At 34.1% G+C, this 16937-nt stretch overlaps 1 protein-coding gene across 2 annotated transcripts in view; it reads left to right on the top strand.

Moving 5' to 3' along the window:
* RASA1 (RAS p21 protein activator 1) overlaps nt 1-16937 on the top strand; it is a 121364-nt gene that overhangs the window by 65264 nt on the left and 39163 nt on the right. For both annotated transcript variants that reach the window (XM_082725841.1, XM_082725842.1), the window contains exons 5-8: nt 3458-3575; nt 6937-6968; nt 13299-13351; nt 14093-14243. In XM_082725841.1, the coding sequence (XP_082581967.1) occupies nt 3458-3575; nt 6937-6968; nt 13299-13351; nt 14093-14243 (354 nt within the window). The remainder of the gene's footprint in view (nt 1-3457; nt 3576-6936; nt 6969-13298; nt 13352-14092; nt 14244-16937) is intronic.

The following is a 16937-nucleotide window of genomic DNA, read 5'->3' as shown; positions in this document are numbered from 1 at the left end:
GCAGGCTCCCTTGTGAGCAGAGAGCCCGATGCAGGGTTCCATCGCAGGACCCTGGGATCATGATCTGAGCCAAAAGCAGAGGCTTTAACCCACTGAGCCACCCAGTTTTTATTGGCATACCTTTATTTGTGATCTAAGCAGGAAAAGCCAGTGAAAGAAAGGGACGGAATGAATTATATACAACAAAGAACAACAGTGGTGAACTACCAGTTCAGGAATTTTGAATAACTTGTAAATTCCCAGTGTATCCTCTAGGATAGCAGTGCTCAAAGTGTGATCCATGTAATTTTGGGGATCCTTGAGATCTGTTTAGAGAATTCAAGAGAGCAGAGCTGTTCTCTTGATAAGACTAAAATAAAATTTGCCCTTTTCACTGTGACATTTACACTGATGGTACAAAAGCAACAACCAGTGAAAGTATTAGTGTCTTAGCACAAATAAAGGCAGTGGTAGCAAAGTGTACTGTTCTTCATGCCACACACTTGGAAGTAAACAATACAAGTTTCCCCTCAGATTTCTCGATGAGACCGTAAAAGGTATTTTTCTAAATTTCAATTATTTTAGTATTCTGTGTGGTAAATATCTTTTTTAATCTCCTGGGAGATGAAGAAAACTGGTGCCTCTTTTTAATATTCTGTGTGATGAAATGGGAAATATGCACAAAACATCTTGGCTGAGCCACAGGTCCTTGTCTTGAGAGCAGGGAGTTGAGAGCCGAGCTAGCTTCTGCTTCTGTATATACGATTTGTGCTTAAGACTCAAAGGCAAACTATCCAACAATGGTTGTTCAGACTAGAGTATTTGACCTTTTTTTTTTTTTTTTTTTTAAAGGAGTGAGTCTGTTACTTCCGGGGAAGTGAGTGAGTGGCAGTATTTGTTGCCAGTGACAAAATTTGAGCTTGCAAGCAAAAATGAAAATTTTGGAAACTGCAGTTAGGAGTTTCACAGTTTCCCACATAGTCCCTGATTTTTCTGATGAGATTGGTGGTGATATTAAAGAATGTGACATTTTGATTGTGTAAAATGTACCTACATCTGGGTGATCTGCATAGCTCAGTGAACCAGTATCTTCTAAATGATCAATGCATGCTGTTAAAGAATTATGCCTGGGTAAAGGTCCATTCAAAGTGCAAGATGGACAAATAGATATTACTGAAATGGGGTACAGAAAGCTCATTGAGGCAGTTTTTGATTCCTTAATACAACTAACCTTCAGGTACCAATTGTTGAGTTTTTCATAGCATATCTAGAATTATCTGAGAGGCTATTAAAATACTCATTCCTTTCACAGCTGCAAATTTTTGTGAAGTCAGATTTTTCTTCATGTACTTCAAACAAAGAAAGAAACAAAAACCTGAAACAACAGATTGAATGTAGAAACAAAAGAATCTGGCTGTTTACAATTAAGCCAGATGTTGAGATTTGCAAAAATGTAAAACAATATTCTCACAAAACATGTAAAATATAATAATTTTTAATATTCATTATGTTACAGTGTGATGGGGTAGATTATTTTTAAAAACACTTATATTTTAAATTCCAATATGGTAAGTATTAATAGATATATAAATAAAGGTTTTTTAGGGTATCAATTTTTAAGTATAAAAAGAAGTCCTGAGAGACCTTCAGAACTGACTACTACTGGTTTAGGAAGATGAAAATTTAAATAAGTATAGGAATATATAAGTTTTACTTTGATTATATAAATATATGTGAATATATGAGTCCTTAAAAATTTGTATGTATCTGTGAAGTTTTTGTTTTGTTTTGTTTTAGGTAAAAACATCTGAAGATTAATGAGACTTAAGGCATTTTAACTTTTTTTTGGAAAAATGCAAAATAAAGCATGTTATGATTATATTGTTAAAACCTTTTTATTTTATTTTTTTAAAATATTTTATTTATTTATTTGACAGAGATCACAAGTATGCAGAGAGGCAGGCAGAGAGAGAGGGGAAAGCAGGCTCCCTGCTGAGCAGGAGAGCCTGATGTGGGGCTCGATCCCAGGACCCTGGGATCATGACCTGAGCTGAAGGCAGAGGCTTTAACCCACTGAGCCACCCAGGTGCCCCTAACCTTTTTATTTTAAATTTTTTTCGTTTTGCATCACATATTTAGTGTTCTAGCAACAACGTAAGTCAAATTTAAAAAAATTCTCTTATGACAGTTTTTGATCAAGAAATTAAGCTATATTCTGTATTTTTGTCCATACATATTCTTCTTTTACTCATAATTACTATTTTTTATTTTTTTATTTTATTTCTTTTCATAATTATTTTTTTTTAATGTAGTTATTTAGGAGAGTGTTTCTAGAAAGGAGTAGTTTATTTGGTTAAGTAGTAATGTCTCCTGCCAGTCAGCTAATGAAATATTGGTCACTGTTAACAAGGGTTGTAGAACCAAGATAGAATGCAGTATTACATGCTCATCCAAATAGAAATCATCTGAAGTGTATAAGTTTTTAGTCTTGAACCTGTCCAAGAAACAGTGAAGCTTGAGATATTCTGGTGGAAAACAGTTTTCAGAAGTATGAGAAGAGATTACTTAATGGAACTTTGGTTTGTGAAATTTAGACTGAGGAAACTTGTTTAAAAAATATGTGATGTGAATATAGATAGAGGGTTAATAGCAGCAGCCAGACAATCTTGGAACTTCGAATGCTGGGAGGCATTCATTCAGGCCTAAAATGAAGCGTTTAGCGAATTACTGATGTTGAAAAATGGCATCAGTATAAACCTTACTCCTCCTGCAATTTTGTGGAGGTTGAAAATGTATAGGTTCCAAGGAAAAGAAACTGGTTTGTATATGCATCTCTCTACTCAGAAATTGTTAACAAAAAAAAGCATGCATGCATTTTCCTATCCTTTGATACCACTTTTAGAGAAAGAATGCTTGCTATATCATAGATGTGTTAAGTGAATTAAATAAACATTAATGATTTTTATGAGAAAAATGTTAAATCTCATAAATATCTGCTGGAAAGTCTAATTGTGCTTACTTGAAGTTTTTCTAAAATAGCTGTATCTTGTGTAAATGTAATGAGCAAATTATACTATGATTTTATATCTAACCTACATCTGAAAGAGTAATTACATGAAAGCTTAAATTTTTAAATTCAGTCTTCTTGGAGTTATAGCCTAAAGCCTATAATACATATATAATTACTGTTTACACAAATTTGAATTTGAATTTAAGAGTAATCCAATAATGTAGATAGTGCAGATACCATTATTAAATCCATTTTACAACGTGAGAGAATAAGATTCAGATTGTTAAGTGTCTTCAGAGCTTTATATTTAGGTGATGCCAAAAAACAGGACAAAAATCCAGGGTATTTGACTTTAATTTCTTGCATTCCCAATATCATATTATTTCTGTAGTATGGCACATGATTACTCAAATTTCCATGTTTAAAATTTTAATTCAATTTTAATAACTTCACAATTGCTATTTTCAGTTTCCTAAAAGGAGATATGTTTATTGTTCATAATGAATTAGAAGATGGATGGATGTGGGTTACAAATCTACGAACAGATGAACAGGGTCTTATTGTTGAAGACCTAGTGGAAGAGGTGGTAAGTTTTGTTCTTCTCCTATCACTCTTAATTTTAAATATTCTGTACACTTCTGGAACTTATCCGTAATCAGGAGAAATTAGTAATGAAACTTTAAAATTAAAAATGTCAATTCCCCCCCCCCCAAAAAAAGTCAATTCCCTAGAACAAAGAATTTCTCATTAAAATATATTTACTGTAGTAAAGGTTATTTATTTGTAAAGAGGATAACTAAGCCAGCATGTTTGAATCTTTAACTGTTAATTTTCTGAAAGTCTTTTTTTTCCAGAAAGTTTTTATGAGTTTGTAAGAATTAAAAAAAATTACCATTTGTGCCTATTTGTATCTCCTTTTGTCGTCTTAGTGGTTTTCCTCATAAATGAGGCTATGAAAAAATGATCATGGACTCTGAATCAAATAGGGTTGCACATGTTTGCTTTCAGAATCTTTATCTCCCAAATATATGTATAATTTTCTAGTAACCTTAGCAAAACTTAGTTTTAACACCTTTCTACATTTCCAGTATTCCCATTTTTATTGTCGCCACATAATTCAACATCAGTAGTCTTGTCACTGTGTTGATAATTGTTGTGTTTTTTGATAGCAGGTCTGCTTTCAAGTAGCATTTGCATTTCAGATGTATCAGTATCACTTGAATCTTTTTGTTTTTTTTTTTAAGTGTCACTGAATCTTATCAAACATATTACAGTTTTGGAGTTCATCCTTTTTGGATTTGGATTTGTTTAGTGTGATGGAATGGTTTCTTTTTATCTTTCACAACCCTCAGAGCTACTGTTTTAAAATTATGTCATGAACTTTATAATATTCTGAAACCTGTGCTTTGATTATTTTCCGGGAAGATTGCAGTGGAGAACATTTTTCTTTGCTATTAATTCCCTTGATTAATAGATCTTGATATGTAGAAGTAAAACATAACTGAGGAAAAGTGGAGGGCAGTTGAGGAAATGGTACGTACGATACATTGCATACAAATAGTTACTTAGTGGAAGAGCTAGGATTGGAACTCTTAATTCCTAGGTTAGTATTTGGTAATTTACAGTAGGGAGAGATATTTTCTTTCATTGTAGGCCAGAAATGTTCAAACAGAAGAATCTTACTGTGTTGGTTTTACTACAAAATTTCTTAGTTAAAACTTTTTTATGTTGGTTTTTTTTCTCCTGCTGTCATACCCCATCCCTATTTTTATGATTATTTAAAGAATTCAGAGTATAGTTTAACTTTCTCCAGCTCTTGGGATTCTGGATCAGATTTAATAAGATAAATCTTAAGAAGAATAAGTGAAAGTTATCCAATGAGTACAGGGGGAAAAAAGCCCAATTTAACATAAGGATACATAACATAAATAAAAGGAAAAAAATAAAAGAACAAATTAACAAGTAAGTATGAATGAACAATGTTCTGCTAAAAAGGGCTGCTAAAAAGGAATATAGTCATACTTTGAATTAATAGTAGATAATTCCAAGTTAGAATTAATGAACAATTTTTACTCTAATACTTAAAATAAGTTTTCATAATGGTCTTCATTGGAGCCTAGTGATTCCTTGTAGCTTTATTTATTTTTTTTTTTTAAGATTTTATTTATTTATTTGACAGAGAGAGATCACAAGTAGAGGGAGAGGCAGGCAGAGAGAGAGAGAGAGGGAAGCAGGCTTCCTGCTGAGCAGAGAGCCCGATGCGGGACTCGATCCCAGGACCCTGAGATCATGACCTGAGCCGAAGGCAGCGGCTTAACCCACTGAGCCACCCAGGCACCCTCCTTGTAGCTTTAAAAGCCATTTGCAGATTGTCTAGATTTCAGACATTAGGTTGGTGATTGGATTTTAAGAATTTTCCCACTCTGAAATTCTAATTACTGTTCTTCAAGTACATGTCTGCTTTTATGCTTTTAATCTGGAATGTAAGCTTTGTGAGGATTTTTGTCTCTGATTCAGTGGTGTATCCCCATAGTATAGAATAGTGTGTCTGGCATTAGTATGCATTCAGCAAATATTTGTTGAATGAATTTCTTTATGCCTGCACTTTTTCTGACACTCCTTCCCTGCTAGACTACTACCACGTAAAATTTGATTCATCTTTTTATCTCAGAGGCTTCCTAGTTTTCACAGAGGATTTATGCCTTTCTTAGGCTAAATTGTTTTCTCTTGTGTGTCTGTAGCACCTTGTTAATCATTATTTTATTACACTGTATAAAATTAATTTAGTGTCAACCTATTCTGTAGAAATTAGCTCCTTTTGGGTAATGATCATGCAGTGTGTGTGTGTGTGTGTGTTAAGCATACTGCTTTGTTTTATAATAGACATTCAGTGGGTGTTTTAGTTCGCTTAGGTATTTGATGGGTAAGGAACAAATTGAGAGAGATGAATGCCTGTATAGATAGACCATTTTTTCTTCAGTGAAAACCTGGTGTCAGGTACCCAGTTTTGCTGGGTACTAGGAGTACAGGTCAGTAAGTATTCAGTGAAAATTATATGCCCAATATTGTGCTAGTGGTTATGGGGTGGTTGGGATTAATAAAGAAGAGTTAAGATCTTACGGTGCTTACAGCCATTATTAAGGAATGAATAACACTAGTGTATCTTAAATAATAGGCATGCCAAATAGAGTAAGGTAAAGTTCAAAAGATGATAAAAGAATGATGTCTTTCTATTCAAAGTAGAAGTTTATGTTTTAGGGACTCCGTATTTTATACTGAAAACTAGTATTTGAAGAAGATACTGTCTGAATAGTTGAGGTTAACAAACAGGTAGGAAGCAGTGAGTGGAAAGGACATTCTAAGTTAAAAAGAGCAAGCCAGTGGTGTTGAGAATACAGATAAGCAAATGGGTAGTTATGTGGGTCCATTGTATAGATACCTAAAGAGAATTGGTACTAGGAGATAGGAAATGTAGGCTTGAGTGATAAGATAAAGAATTTTGGTTTTATCAAAGGAGGAATTTGTAGAGAGCAGAGAGGTATTAAGGGTCTGGTTTTTAAATTTTGTTTCTTTTTGTTTGGTTTGGTGTTTCTTAGTGCAGGGGAAAGTTGCATTTGAAACTGATGAGTCCAAATTGGAGAGGTGAGATAATGGGATTGAACAGGGCACAGAGGTAATTAAACTCTTTGGGCTGTGGTAATAGTTTGAGAAAAGGGAGGAAAAAGGCCTGAATTCCAGTAACCACAAGAGGAGAAGAGTAGTAACAATAAGGGAGAGAGTTTTAGAAAGACTTTTCTTGAACTGATAGGTCTTTTCTTGTATATGCAAAAGTAAATATGAGGGACAGGGTAGAGATGTGTTTGAAGATATGATTTTTATTAATCTTAATAAAAATAGATTAATAGTTAAAATTATATAAAATACTATCTTAATGTCTTATCCTTTAGGGCCGGGAAGAAGATCCACATGAAGGCAAAATGTGAGTTTGTGTTAATTACTAAAAGAAAAAAGAAAATATGTTATAAACCTACAAATTGGAAAACTTAGGCCAAAATATATTTTAAAACTGCTACTTTTGAAGCTGTCTTAAAAATTGTTTTTATTTGGCTCAGAACTGATATGTTAATATTTTCTTTAGGATCTACTGGTAGTCTTATTTTTTAATAATGATGGTCTCTTTTATACCTGAATGTAACTCTTCTGTCACTAAAGGCTTTTCTATAAACATTAATAGCAGTATGAATGTCACGATTCCTCATATTTTTTTTTACTTTCTTACTGTTAATGCATTTTTTGTTTTTGTAACCACATCTTTTATGTATTTTACATTACAGTTTTTCATTTTTTTTGTTTGTTGTGTGCCTGTGTATGAGAAAGAGAGCTGGTCTCCAACAACAGGGCTTTGTTTTTTTTTTAGGATTTTATGTATTCATTTGACAGAAATAGAGCATAAGCAGGAGGAGTGGCAGGGAGAGGGAGAAGCAGACTCCCTGCTGAGCAGGGAGCCTGATGTGGGGCTCCATCCCAGAACACTGGGGTCATGACATAGGTCGAAGGAAGATGCTTAACCAACTGAACCACCCAGGCGCCCCCAACATTAGGGTTCTTCACTATATTTATAAGATTCTGTAAGGCCTTTCTTTTCATAATCTTTTCAAGCTGATTTTAAGTATCTTCTAAGGGCTAATTCAAAGACCAGGTATTACTATATGTAGTATTTGCCACAAAATCTTCTCATATTTCATAAGTTACTAGCTATTAACAATAATTTCCTATGGGAAATTTACAATGATTTTGTTTTTGTCCTTACAGATCTTTTCTAGTGTCCTATTCATCCCTCATTTGCTTATTTATTTATTTTTAAAAATTTATTCATTTGAGAGAGAGAGAGAGCAAGAGAAGTGGGGAGGGGCAGAGAGAGAGAGAAAGGGAGACACAGAACCCTCTGCTGAGCAGGGAGCCTGATGCAGGGCTTGATCCCAGGATCCTGAGATATGACCTGAGCCAAAGGCAGACACTTAACCATCTGGGCCACCTTGGCACCCCCTCATTTATTTGTATATGAATTTTCTTCTGAAGATATTAACTCTCAATCCCAAGTCTATTTCAGTCATATGATTTTAATAGAAACTGTTCATCTTCTGATCTCTTTTCACAGGAACATTTTTTTTCTTCCCTTCCTGTCAGAATTTTCTAATGGAATTTAAGGCCTTCCTTTTAAGTGGTTGCTTATTCTGTTTTCTAACCATTAGAAGACAAAACATTAAGCTGGATACTCTGCTTGCAGTAAACCTCCTTTAGTTCCCCACCCTTCCTTAGGTGGAACATATGAGATGTTTTCGGAGTCCATTTTCCTTTTTGTTTTATGTAGCTGTTTAACTGTAAAATAGTTTCCATGAAGGAGACTGTACCTTGTTGATTTTAGTAATGTGAGGTCTTCTGCTACCTACATTTAGATTATGAATTCTGATGAATGTGTGGAGGAGGTATACCAATAATGTAAGCAAATGAAGTGGGTCAGGTGTAAATGCTGTTTCTCTCAAATTATAGTAATCTTGATCTTCTTAATTTTACCTCTCTGAGGGAGATTAAGGTACATGGAACTATTTTCCTATAGTACAAACAACAGTGCAAAGTGTTGGGATAAATGGCAACTAATATTCTCTCTTTGTATTAGAGAGTAGGACGCCAAAAATGAGGTGCAGTGAGGGGACTGCTGTAATTGATGTGTGCAAAAATGGGGGTCCAGTGTTGTGAAAGCCTCCAGATTTATAAGATACACTGCAAATCTGTATATTTCCCTACTTAAAATAATACCACAGATTTATTTTTAAAAGGAAAGAAAAAAAATGTAGGTCAAATGCCAGTTATACTTCAAATGCATAATACTGTTTTTTGCCTTTGCCCAAACTACTTTCTAGGCCAGAATTCATCCTGCATTATGTTTGGTTAATTTCTGTTCTTAATAACCTGACTCATTTATCACTTGCCAAGAAGTATTCCTGTATCTTTTCCCTCACGTGTTCCACAGAACTGGTACCCTTTTCTTTTATTCAAAAAAAGCCCTCCGTGCATATCTATCAGTGCACTTAATTATATTTTTGACATTGATTTTGTGGTTATGTGTGTCCCTTTTTCTTGTTGGAGTAGGGACTTCATAAGAGCAGATACTCCCCTTTGGGTCACTGGTATACACTATGTGTTTGAAGAAACACTTTGGCTATTCAGGTGTTAGGTGGTTCCATAAAAACTCTAGGATTGTTCTAGCTCTGTGAAAAATGCTAATGGTATTTTGATGTGGGTTGCATTGAATCTGTAGATTACTTTGGGTAGTATGGACATTTTAACATTTGCTCTTCCAGTCCATGAACATGGAATATCTTTCAGTTTGTTTGTCTCATCTTCAGTTTCTTTTATTGTTTTTTAATGCATTTTGGAATGCAGGTCTTTTACCTCTTTCGTTAAGTTTATTCATAGGTATTTTATTAATTTTGGTACAGTTGTAAATGGGATTGTTTTCTTAATTACTCTTTATCCTACTTTTTATTGGTGTGTAGACATGCAGTTGATTTCTCTATATTGATATTGTATTCTGTGACCTTACTGAATTCATTTGTCAGTTCTGTAGTTTTTTTGGTGGAGTCTTTAGGGTTTTTCATATAGTAGCATGCCATCTGCAAATATAGTGAGTTTTACTTCTTCCTTACCAATTTGGATGCCTTTTATTTATTTTTCTTGTCTGATTGCTACAGTTAGGACATCCGGTACTCTGTTGAATAAAAGTGGTAGACATCCTTGATGTCTAAAAGAGTAGACATCCTTGTGTTTTTACTGATCTTAAGGTAAAAGCTTTTAGTTTGTCACTATTGAGTATGATATTTCCATGTATGGCCTTTATTATGTTGAGGTGCATCCCCTCCTGAACCTACTTTGTTGAGTGTTTTTATCATGTATGGATGTTGTAGTTTGTGAAATGCTTTTTATGTATTTATTAAGATGACCATATGGTTTTTATTGTTTCTCTTATTACTCTGATGTATCATGTTGATTGATTTGCAAATATTGAACCATACTGGCATTCCTGGAATAAATCCAACTTAGGGTGAATGATTTTTTGATATATTGTTGAATTTGGTTTGCTAGTGTTATGTTAAGGATTTTTACATCTCTCTCTCTCTTTTTTTTTAAGATTTTATTTATTTATCAGAGAGAGAGAGGGAGAGAGAGCGAGCACAGGCAGACAGAATGGCAGGCAGAGGCAGAGGGAGAAGCAGGTTCCCTGCTGAGCAAGGAGCCCGATGTGGGACTCGATCCCAGGACACTGGGATCATGACCTGAGCCGAAGGCAGCTGCTTAACCAACTGAGCCACCCAGGCGGCCCTTTACATCTCTCTTTATGAGGGATATTGGCCTGTAGTTTTGGGGGGTTTTTCATAGTGTTTTTGTCTGGTTTTCTTACCAAGGTAATCCTGGACTTACAGAGTGAATTTGGAAGTTTTCCTTCCTCATTAGTTTTTTGGAATAGTTTGAGAAGAATTAACAGTATTAACAGTTAATTAATTTAAATTAAAGGTATTAAAGGTATTTACATTCTCTTTAAATGTTTGGTAGACAGGGGCACTTGGGTGGCTCAGTCAGTTAAGTGTCTGCCTTCAGCTCAGGTCATGATCCTAGGGTCCTGGCATCAGGCCCTACATCCTACTCCCTGCTGAGGGAGTGTCCCGTCTCCCCCCCGCCCCCCGCCATCCCCACCCAGTGCACACGTGTTCTCGGTCTCTCTCTCAAATAAATAAATAAAATCTTAAAAAAAAAAAAAATGTTTAGTAGACAGAATTGACCTGTGAAGCCATCTGGTCCTGAACTTCTTGTTTGTTGGGAGTTCATTGCTTACTGATTCAGTGTCATTTCTTTCTTTCTTTTTTTTTTTTTTTTAATTTTTTTATTTGAGAGAGAGACAGAGTGAGAGAGCATGAGAGGGGAGGTCAGAGGGAGAAGCAGACTCCCCATGGAGCTCGGAGCCCAATGTGCAACTTGATCTCAGGACTTCAGATCATGACCTGAGCTGAAGGCAGTAGCTTAACCAACTGAGCCACCCAGGCACCCTTCAGTGTCATTTCTGACAGTCTATTCAAATTTTCTGCTTTTCCTGATTCAGTTTTGGAAGGTTGCATGTTTCTAGGAGTTCATCCATTTCTTCGGGGTTGTCTGATTTGTTGCCATAGAATTTTTCATAGTATTCTCTTAAAATCTTGTATTCTCTTAAAATCTTTTGTACTTCTGTGATGTTGGTTGTTACTTCTCGTCCTTCATTTCCGAGTGTATTTATTTGAGTCCTGTGTTTGTTTTTTCCCTATGAATCTGTCTAAGAACCAGTTCCTGGTTTCATTGATCTTTTCTACTGTTTTTTCTTTTTTTTCTTTTTAAGTTTCTATTTCATTTACTTATGCTGTAATCTTACTATTTCTTTCTACTGGCTTTGGGTTTTGTTTATTCTTCTGTTCTAGCTCCTTTGGGTGTTAAGATTTGGTTGTTATTTGAGATTTTTCTTATTTCTTGAGGTAGGCCTGTATTGCTCTAAAGTTCCCTCTAGAGCATCTTTTGCTTCATCCCAAAGATTTGGACTGTTTTCATTTGTCTCATGTATTTTTTTATTTCCTCTTTGAATCTTGGTTGACCCATTCACTGTTTAGTAGCATGTTTTTTGCTCTCCATGTATTTGTGTTCTTCCCAGATGTTTTCTCAGGATTGATTTCTAGTTTCATACTGTTGTGGGCAGAAAAGGTGCATGATATGATTTCAGTCTTTTTGAATGTCTTAAGTTTTTTTGTGGGCTAATGTAATTTTTCCTGGGAGATGTTCCAGGTGCACTTGAAAGAATGTGTATTCATGGTTCTGGGATGCAGTGTTCTGAATATATATCTATCTGTCCCATCTAGTGTAATGTGTCATTCAAAATCACTTTTTCCTTGTTGACTTTCTGTCTGGATGATCCATCCATTGATGTAAGTGGGATGTTTAAGTCTCCTACTGTTACTGTATTTCTGTCAATTTCTCCCATTGTGTCTGTTAGTAGGTGCTCTGTGCATTTAGGTGCTCCCATGTTGGATGCATAGATATTTGTAATTCTATATCCTCTCCTTGGATTGTTCCTCTTATCATTTTATAATATCCGTCTTTTCTCTTGTCACAGTCTTTGTTTTAAAGCTATTTGTCTGATATAAGTACTGCTACTCTAGCTTTCTTTTCACTTCCGTTTGCCTGGTAAATGTTTTCTTGTGCCTTCACTCTCAGTCTGCATGTGTCTTTAGATCTGAAGTGGCATATAGCTGGGTCTTGCTTTTTTGTTGTTTGTTTAGTTTTGGTCTTGTAGTATTTTTACTTTCTAAGTTGTTTTTTAAGCCGCGATCAAAACCAAGAATAGATTCCAGGAATTTGTGGCGAAGTGATAGAGGGATGATCTGGAATTACCAGCTTGGCATTAAAAGGTGTTAATCAACAGGATAGATAATAGTCCTTCACATAATGAGAGGAGATTTTAAGAAATTTAATTACTAATAATTTATAAAATCAGGTGTGTCATTTTATTCTAAGGTAAAATTTAAATACTTTAGTTATTATATGTAGTGGATCTTGAATATATGCCACTTATAATAATTTCTGAATGCTTATTTTAAGTATATAGAAACTAAAACATATATAGCCATCTAATTCGTTATGGCAGTAGCTCAAATATAATTAGGAATACTAAGTCATTCTTTTATTTCAGTCCTTGATGCTGACATTTACTCTCTGTCATCACTCAATCTCACTTTCTGACTTTAAGGAAAGTATTAATCAGCCATGTCTATTTTCTTTCAAGAGAGAACTTAACCTCCTGTTTTAGGGAAAGTTCACTCGGAGGGTGATGTGAGGAAAATTCATTTACTAATTTTTTTTGGGGGGGGGGGGATAATTCTGGGTTCTACCTGTACCATCTCTCCCTCCTAATGCAAAGAAAAGAGAACACTAACTATGGTGGTGTAAGCATGTAACAGTTTCTCATTATCAGAATTAAAATTATTACTGGTACTGTTTATTAATATGGAAATTATGGTTCATATTGGACCCTTATTTTACTATATTTTGTTGAAATTATGTATGTTTACAAATATAATAACAAATGTAAAAGGAATGAGATAACTTGATCAGTTGTATTTGTTTTTATTTCATTGTATCAGTGTGAATTAAACTTGTGCTGGTTGTTTAGTTTTGATTGTATAACAGCAAAAAGGACTTCAGATTTACATATTTAATTTGTTCTCTTTTTAAGATGGTTCCATGGGAAAATTTCCAAACAAGAAGCTTATAATTTACTAATGACAGGTACTTGTACATTCACTCTTTGTTTTAAAACTGGCCATTTATCATCCATTTTGTCTTTAGCACTCATTTGATACTTAAACATACACAGAGGAAAGACAAAACATTTTGGTGTTAAGAGTCATTGCCAGTTGAAGATACTTAAAAGCCTTCTTTAAAATTAGTTTGAAAATCTTTAATACATGATAATTTGGTCTTATATGACTTTTCAGGTTCTTACCAACTAAATGGAAGGTAGTATACATATATTGATTTTGATAAGATGAACACATATTTCATTTTTTGAATCTACCTTTATAAGCATTGGTCCTATTTTATTACAGTTATTTAATGTTTAATTAGAAGCATTGGTTAACTGCAGAGTACTCCTAAAAAAAAATTACTTTAACTTTTTTAGACTCTTCTTCTTAAGAGGATTTACAAATAGAATGTACCCATTTAGCCAATGTCCTCTACCTGTGGTTAGGTTATTCTTTTGAAGTCATGACAGGTATAACATTATTAACCAGAAATCACTGCTGTAGACTTATTTTTATGTAATACACACATGCAACGTTTGGGTGGTTGTGACTCATAAACTAGAAAATATAAAAATGTATTAAAATTGTCTTTATTATTAAACAAGTTCCTGGTGAAAATTTATATATGTTTATAACTTCCAAATGTACTTTATAATTATGTTACTTAACACAACTTTTTTTATTTGGTAATTAGGAAATAAAACTAATAGCTTAATTTTTACAGTTGGCCAAGTATGCAGTTTTCTTGTGAGGCCCTCAGATAATACTCCTGGTGACTATTCACTTTACTTTCGGACCAATGAAAATATTCAGCGATTTAAAATTTGTCCAACACCAAATAATCAGTTTATGATGGGAGGCCGATATTATAACAGGTAAGTTGTGAGAAATTTTAGTTATCTTTTACTTTTAGCAAAAATAATTGAAATTTCAATAACATAGTGTTATCAGATTCAAAACTGTATAAAAGTGTCTGACTTTTTAGAATTTAAAATAAGGCCTTTAATGTAATTTAGTAGTAGTCATGTCCAAGGATTCTTCAAACAGTGTCAAAAATGAATATAAATTAAAAACTTATAATTTGTTTTCATTCAAGATAATTTATATGTTTGTTGATTATGTATGGACTGTTTTTATACCAAATTGCTAAGTCCTTAACTGTAGGGTAGCAAAACATTTGTTCTAAGAAAAGGAATATATTACATTCCTTTATTAGTGAGACATTTTACTTTATTTTTTTTAAAGATTTTATTTATTTGACATAAGTACAAGAAGAGGGAGACTGGGGAGCCCAATGTGGGGCTCAATCCCAGAAGCGTTAAGCCAGCATGCTTAACGGCCTGAGACACCCAGGTGCCCCAGGATATTTTAATAGGAAGAAAAAGTTCTTAAAGATTAAAGAGAGACTTTACTACAAATGTTACCCATGTAACTGGGTTGTTCTCAAGTTGCTATTTCTTGGTTCTAATTATTGGTTCCTACTTCTCATTTTAAAAATTACAGAAAATTCATTGTTTATCCCAAAACTCAGAATGAGTTTTAGTCACTGGAGCAGGAAAATGAGTCAATAGAGAAACCATATGATAGAATTTCAGCCCCCCCCCCCCCATATATTAGAAAGGAATCTTGCATTTTTGTTTTTCCTAATGTAAAGAATTTCCCGTATTAGCTAACTCTGGAGTGGCCTTGTCTTCCTCTTTTGGAGGCTTTCATAAACTAAAATGATGGCATTTTCCTAGTTTAATCCCTTAATACCACAGCAGTATTCTCCATCCCATTTAGTATTTCTCTTAATTCCAGCTTGACTTTTGAGGGTATAGAGATCCAGCAGCTGTTTTATCTTAGAAAACCAACAAAAAAACAAGTTGTAGTTGCTTGCCAGAAGCCCCATGAACAGTTAAGAGACATCAAGTGGCAGATGTGAGTCTCGACATTTGGATCCTTTTGCACACGTATAGAGAAAAGCTGCTTGAGTGGTTTCTACATTAATAGTCCAATCTAGACATCTTCACTGAAAATCTAGCTAGCTGCAATTTAAGCTCTTTGTGAAGGTAAATTACTTTTTCCCATTTTCCAGTTTTCTAGTGGTTTGGAATATATAAAACTGTAAATTGAAAACATATATTCTTAACTGAATTGATAAATGTCTTCTCTGGAAACTTTTAAAAATATAAAATAATTTACATAGATTTATTTTCAGTGAAGTTTGTTTACTGACTTAAACTTCCTTATGCATTCTGCAAGATGAAAATTCTTTCTACATAATGGCAGCAGTCTGTAAAATATGTAAAGGTTGGCTTTTTTATTGATAAAGACCAGAATGAAGCAAGAAGAAAGAAGTATTTGAAATATATTCCTTTCTAAATTATTAGTCTGTTTACAAAATGATGACTTAAAAAAATTTAGTGTTAATTTAGTGATAATTTAGTTTAATTTAGTGACTGTGATCAATAACCCTAACCTCCCAATCTTTTCTTTAAAAAAAAAATATTTTTTTATTTTAGGGGGGAAGTGATTGAGAGAGAAGCATGTGTGAGTTGGGGGAGGAGCACAGGGAGAGAATCTTTCAAGTAGACTCCCCACTGAGTGTGAGGACCGATGTGGAGCTTGATCTCACAACCCATGAGATCATAACTTGAGCAGAAACCAAGAGTCTGCTGAGCCACCCACGTGGTTCCCCACCCACAAATTTTCTTTATAGATATGTTCATTTGATAAAGTTCAGGAGTATTGTTATTCCTAGCATATAATACTAATTTTTTTTTCCCCAAAGAAAGCTAGAATTGTGCAAATCTGATGCCTGAAAAAAGGCAGGTTTACAGTTTGGGAATATATATTTCAGCATGGAAATATATTCTTTTACAGCATTAGTGTCAGTAATAAAGTAAATCTTAGAAGATAAACTTTTGTGGGGTGTTGAGCTGAGTCAGTTAAGAAGAGCATGCGACTCTTGATCTCAGGGTTGTGAGTTGAAGCCTCATGTTGAGTGTAGAGATTACTAAGAAAAAATAAATGGACTTAAAAAGATACACCTTTGTGCTTATCACTTACTGTTTAGATATTTAAATGTTAAGTTGGATTATCCAATAAATGTATGTACAGAGACATACTCTGCTGTGTTTTCTTCTCATTAATTCTACATTAGTCTTTTGGTAAAGAGAGGTAGCACTCAAGTCTGTTCATTTAGAAACTGCTTTTTTGAGACATAACTTTAACATTCCTATATTAAAACTTTTATAAAAAGCAGGAGAAGCATTTATCAGCAAGTATAATTCAGCAAACATTTATTACCTAATTTACTTATTGAAATACATTGTACAGACCCCATGCATATACATTTAAGAGAAAGGTCTATGAGGTACAGGTCTATGAGAACAGATGGTTAGCTGACCTTGATGATTTCAGGACTGTATACGTGGACATGGGAGACTCAGTGGAAAGAGAGCAGTTGAGGTAGTGATGAGAAGGGAGAGGGAGGAAGGATTTTGGTCAGACCTTGAAGATTACTAACATTTATCTAGGAGGTTCAAGGAGAGACATGGTTTTATTTATTAAGTAAATTACTAAAA

The sequence above is a fragment of the Mustela nivalis genome (genome assembly GCF_964662115.1).
Source record: "Mustela nivalis genome assembly, chromosome: 3".
Taxonomy (NCBI): domain Eukaryota; kingdom Metazoa; phylum Chordata; class Mammalia; order Carnivora; family Mustelidae; genus Mustela; species Mustela nivalis.
This window is presented reverse-complemented; position numbering and strand designations above follow the sequence as displayed.